Raw genomic sequence first — 6,000 nt, forward strand, 5'->3', positions numbered from 1 at the left:
CTAACTAATCAGTTGAACTGGGTTTACAGCTGCTTTGTGTTGCTGAATCACCCAGAGTACTATTTCATTTGTGCACTATACATATCATTAGGTTTATAATGTCACAAACAATATACTAGCATACATTTAAAATTTCAGAGCTCTGGTTTTTTCTGTGCAATGTTCTTCTAGCACTTGCATCCGATGTGACAACTAAACAAATCTATCATTAAACCTTTTTGTGCTTAATGACTATAATGAGTAATTAACAAGAGTTCTTGAGATCAAAATCCCACCTTTCCATCTCTTTGGGATTGTGTGTAGACTAGCTTCAGACTAGATCTATGCTCCCTAGTAAATAAAACTGTTACACCATAACTTGGAATGAAAAACTGCAGTAGTTTGCCCATTGTTGTAAATTAATACCTTGGGTCAAATCTGACTCAGTTGTCTAGTTTCAAAACAAGGCTTAATTTAATTTTAATTGCATCTTACTTGCATTCTTTTTGGCATCATTTCATTTGAATGTTGATTAGACACCACACATTAGATTGCTGTGAATTTTAAGGGGTTTTTTTTTCTTTGTCTTTTTTTTTTTTTTAAATTGTCATCAGTAAGATACTGTTGCAATTGTCAATAGGAAATTACTGATATTATTAAATTACATCTTTATTCTTTCTTTGAGGCAAATGGTCAAGCAATTACAATCCTTTGTACTTCTAATGCACCTTTCAATTTAGGAACATAGCCCTGATCCTCAGCCCAGTATCCTGTTAGTAGAGCCAAAATGGGCCCAGTGCAGGGGGTGGGGAAAGAAGAGGAAAATCTATTCAGTGGCAGGCGCTGCCTCCAATAAAATCAAAGGAATTGCTCAGAATTTCCAATAATGTTACTAAGAATTTGAACCCGGACAATCGCATAAATCACCCAGCAAGTCATCTTGCATTGGGAAACCAGCTTTGATTTCAGGTTATCCTGTTCCTGTTGTTCCCACAATCAACACGAATCTAATGTAAAGCCAAATCAGTGAAGTGCCCTATTAGTATTCCTTACCAAATTACAAGGAGAGGCTTAGACTGAAACTCCTTGGACCTTTTTCAGGACTTCAGGTCAGGCACTAACGTTTTTGGTCAGGCCCACTTCTAACTAACTATTCAACACTTCTAACTCAGTCCCACAAACACTACAGTGTGGTTCTCCCTGTGATTTGAAGGACTAAACTTTACTCCTTCCCCCTGGAAATTAAATCCAAACGGTTGCTGGTCTTTGGTAAGGTGACCAGAGTTCTCTAACTACATTCAGAGAAGAGTATTAAGAACTTTTTAAATAAATATATTCAAGTTCCTCTTTAAAACTCATTTCTTTTGCAAGACTAACGGGGAAATGACCCAAACTGAATGATTCATTAATTATTTTTTCTTCTGGGTTTCCCAGTGTGACCCAGCCTCACAGAAGGAATATAGGCCTTCATGTTTCAGAACTTATAGCAAGCTCATCAGTGGGTGCTAGGAAGAAACTTTTTTTTTGGAGCAGGTTGCCCCGTAATATTCCACTACAGTGGCTATTATGCCAGAGGACTGCTGAAGTTGATGGACCTCTGCTCTGATCCAGTAGGGCAGTTGCTACATTGCATGTTTCTTTCTACTAGATTAAGTACTTGGGGTTAAGTGCTGTCTTAGGTTAATGTCTTGTAGTAACGAGCACATTTTGCTCCCTGTTTAAGGAGTAGTAGCCTATATCTTCATAAATACTCACTAGGGATAGCTAAAAATATAGTAGTTCCAGTTTGTGAACAATGTAGACAAACCTTGTATTCCTTTAAGAACAACTGTACTTCTTGATGCAGGTATTTTTTGTTAGGCTCCTACAGCCTAAAAGGCCATTGACTATATTAACATGGTGTCTCTCTCCCCACCGTTCCTTTCTTCCAACCAGAAATTCTATGTTGAACCTGAGATACTTCACCAGTTACATTTGACAACTTTTTCATGGATTCAGGAGATGTTGTGCAGAAATATAGTGGTTTCAACAAAACTGTTGGTGAGCTCTCATGTTTATCACATATCTATAATCACATTATGATATATATTTAAAGTAGGTAACTAGTTTTAAATTCTGTTTCTATTTTGTGTTATCCCTTCTGTGTTATCACTCTGAGTTCTTTGTCTGGTTTGTTTTCCATATTTTTGTTTTGATTGTCTGTATAGTACTCTAGGTGGTTTGATTGTAAAAACACACTCTAGGTAAAATGATTACTAATAACTGATGTAATTAGTACCAGAAGGGATGCGTTTCTCATGAATATTTTTCAAATTTTAATGCTATTTTTCAGTAAGCCTGACTGTTTGCGTAATATATACACAGTACAACTTCTATTAATTACCCAAATGGCATATGTGAAGATGTATAAATTCAGTTAACTGAGAATAGGTATAACTGATGGAATTTTCATTGTAATTTAAAAGAAACAAAAGTAGGGTACAAAACCTTGTTTCAGAAGATGGTTATTAGAACAAAGCTTGCACTCATATATACACACAGACTGAACTGTTCAGCAGATGTGCCAGTTTGACAGGACTGGAAACTGATTTTTTTTTTTTTTTTTTTTTTTTCTCCACAGAATTACTGAATTAGTCTTGTCTTTATTTTTCATAACAAATCCAATAGGTTTCCCTACTATTTCTTTTGTTATATTTCCCCTTTCTGCCTCTTCCTATTGTGCATTGTGTACAAAACCTTTTCACATCGGTGTCCCTACCCATGTGGTAGCACAATGGGTTGTTGCAAAGAATAACTCTGTCAAATGGTTTCTACAAGGTCATTGGAAAATTCACTTTGATAAACTGAACATACCAAAAAATGAATATGTCCATTCAAAATAAAATAAAGGGAAAGTCATATGTATAATATCATCCAAGACAATGACCTTAAAACTATTAAAATTGCATTGGCTATATTTGTGCTGTGCTCACATTATACCATGAGAGACAGATCCATCAAGCTTTCTGTATCGATATAAAGTTTTAGACTGCATCATTCTATTTTGTTTAACATCACAGTGGTAAAAAGGATATATTTGATTATGTTTACATACTTATGGTTTAGAGATTAAAAGCTTCACTTAAATCCTTATAGTGCTTTTCAACAGTAGATATTTTACAGAAGAGATCAATATCATTCATTACAAGAACAATTGTTTTCAACAAATAATACATTTGTTGGAAACTAGAATTGTTGGAGATCAGAACTACTAGCTAATTCGGATAGACTTTGGCTAATCGTTACTGTCAAAAATAGGGGGAAAGTTTGAAAATGTTTCATTTTTGAAAAATCAAAATATTTCCTTCCTCTATTTACTAACAATGGTTTTTTACAGTTTCCTTTTCAGAATGACATCATTTACACACTGATGTAAATTAGAAAAGATATTTAAAAACAGTTAAATTAACCTGCAAATGAAAGAGAATGTTTAATTTCTTTTTCCTTTCAAACTAAGCTTTAAAAACATTATGCTTCAGTTTCACTAGACCAAGTCCCCCCCCCCCCCCATTATATTTATTTTTACACTAAATTGAAAATGTTATTCATTCAGCCTAAGACTATACAGATGGGGAAACCAAGGCATAAGGCATTAAATTGTCTTGCCAAAGATAATCTAAAAGACCACTAGTAGATCTGGGAATAGAATATAGATCTTCTAAAAATTACTGTAAAAATACACATACACGTACATACTTTAGAAACTAGACCCATATACAGACAAGGAGTGTAAAGAATCCTGGAAACAAAATACTAACCTTCTACCTAACCAACCAGACAATCTACTCTGAACTGTAAAAGTTTGTTTATCTATTCAGAGTGAGAAGCCAGGTAGTCTGGCATGAGAAACAGGGTGGGAAGTTGGCATTCTGACCCTTAGTAGGGTCTATACTACTCCCCAGTGACTGTAATCACTTAGCACAGTATCTAATCTTGGCTTTGCCACTGACTTACATGGATCACTACGCATATCCCCAGTGGGACCACTCACAAAATACAGTACAATTTAAGTACAATACAATTTAAGATGTGTGTATTTTATCTCTGAGCCACAGCCAAGCTTGTATAGGTGCAAATTGACTGAGCTCTCTTACCTGAAGGTTAAGTTTTAACTCTTTTGTCCATTATGCTGTCTGCAATGCTTGCCTCACTACTACAATGTAGTGAAGATTAATTTCACTAGAATACTGAACAGGTGGCTTTGCCAGAGCTGGCTTTCATTTTTGACAAGTTCAGGAATGCTTGGAAGTTCCAGTACCTAGTAAATTGTTACATAACTGACTACATAATCAATATGGGGAATCCTATAGACTTCAGTATTAGCATATATTAAAGCTTTTACTTGCTACCTCATAAAAACAATGATGAAATTATATGACCTCTTACCAGTAAAGAGATCCAATTTCACTAGAGTTAACCCAACCAGAAAAAGTGTGGGTAGGTGTGTGTTGTAACAGATTATATTCACTTCTGGAGAAGCATTGCATTATAGGTCTCTAAGGAAACACTGGCTTACTGAAGTACTAGTATTTCTTCCTTTTATTTTTTTATGAGAGATCATGTTCACAAAGGTCCCTATGTGCAGTGACATCAGTGGAAATTTTTTCACTGACTTCAAAGAGCTTCAGGCAATGTAGTTATACTATGGAGAAATGTACAGGAGTTTGCAAATTCTCTTTTGCTTGAATTAAAAACAAATCTAAATTTTCTACTTCAACACGTATATGCATTCTGTAGAAAATGGAATCTCTTTTATATAACCACTGAGTCTTGGATATTACTGAACAACAGGAATATCTTGCACTTTTTTCTGTACAGTTTAAGCATCACACTGCCTCCTTTTTAAGGTAGGTAAGTATTATTACCACATTTAAAGCTGAAGAAATTGAGGCACAAAGAATAGGTTACAAAACTAGCCAGTTTCAGGTCTACAGCTCCAAAGATGATTCATTAAACTTAGCAAGTATAACAGCCACTCATGTGTAAACTGCTGTACTACCACTCAGGGCTGAGCCCTACTGAAATCAGTGACTTGTCATTGATGTCAGTGGGATCAGGATATAGCCCAAAGACTCTATAAGCAAACTAAGGTGAAAGAATAAAATATGTAGCTTTCCTTACTTTCCACGAGTAGTTTCAAAGCTGGATTTGTGGACGCTGACATTCTGCTTAGTACTGGTGCTGTCAGTGCTGTAGAATGACTGCCTGGGAGATCTGTTCCCTGTTGCAGTTTGGCTTTTGGTGACCACTTGCTGGGGAAGTACTTTTTTAGGTATGCTCTGTGGCAGTGTCCTTGTGCTGCTGGATTGGGTTCTTGGCTTAGCACTAGCATGACCACTAGTACTATACCTGCTGGGCTGGGTTGTTGGAGTGGAGGATTTCTTTGCCTGGGTCCCTGGCAATGCTTTCAATCCCGGAACCTCTTCTGTGGGTGCAGAGGTGAGCTTTTCAAGATGATCCTGTGATGCACTCACTGCAGATGGTTGGATCTCAGATAGGGTAAATGTTGATGGTGTTGTCTGGTTTCTGAAGCTGTGCGTTGCAGCAGACAGTGAAATAAAGTCTGAGTGGCTTGCTTGGCTTTCACCATCCCCAGCTGGGGTACTAACCACCAGGCTGCCAAACTGTAAATGTGACAGAAGCAACAAGACGATTATCTTCTTCATGCTGTTTGTTAGTAAGAACCACAAGATGCTTTACATGTATCCCTTGTGCAAGGATCCAGTATCTTTCCTTAGCCACTGCTTTCACAGTGATCCTATGTGGAAAGAGCTCTGCTGCTTTCCTTTTTGTAGGAAAGGAAACAGGTTTTAGTCTCTCAAAATGGACAAAGGAAGCTTGATTTCCTGTTTCTGTGGATTCCTCTGCAACCTGTGACCCGCCCCTGGAGTGTTGAAGCCTGGAAAGCCTTGGGGGAAGGAAGAAAGGATGCTCTGCTGAAGCTACAGAATGAAGATTAATGACAAAACAAATGTGGGAAAA

The 6,000-nt window shown here is 36.8% G+C and overlaps 1 protein-coding gene across 2 annotated transcripts in view; it reads right to left on the bottom strand.

Annotated features, from left to right (window-relative positions):
- MMRN1 (multimerin 1) overlaps window positions 1-5,785 on the bottom strand; it is a 64,018-nt gene extending 58,233 nt beyond the window's left edge. For both annotated transcript variants that reach the window (XM_019553456.1, XM_019553455.1), the window contains exon 1: window positions 5,140-5,785. In XM_019553456.1, coding sequence (XP_019409001.1) covers window positions 5,140-5,684 — 545 coding nt within the window. In that variant the 5' untranslated portion in view covers window positions 5,685-5,785. The remainder of the gene's footprint in view (window positions 1-5,139) is intronic.
- Between the last annotated feature and the right edge of the window lie 215 nt (window positions 5,786-6,000).

The sequence above is a fragment of the Crocodylus porosus genome, unplaced genomic scaffold (assembly GCF_001723895.1).
Source record: "Crocodylus porosus isolate Cpor-Errol unplaced genomic scaffold, CroPor_comp1, whole genome shotgun sequence".
In the NCBI taxonomy this organism is placed as follows: Eukaryota; Metazoa; Chordata; order Crocodylia; family Crocodylidae; genus Crocodylus; species Crocodylus porosus.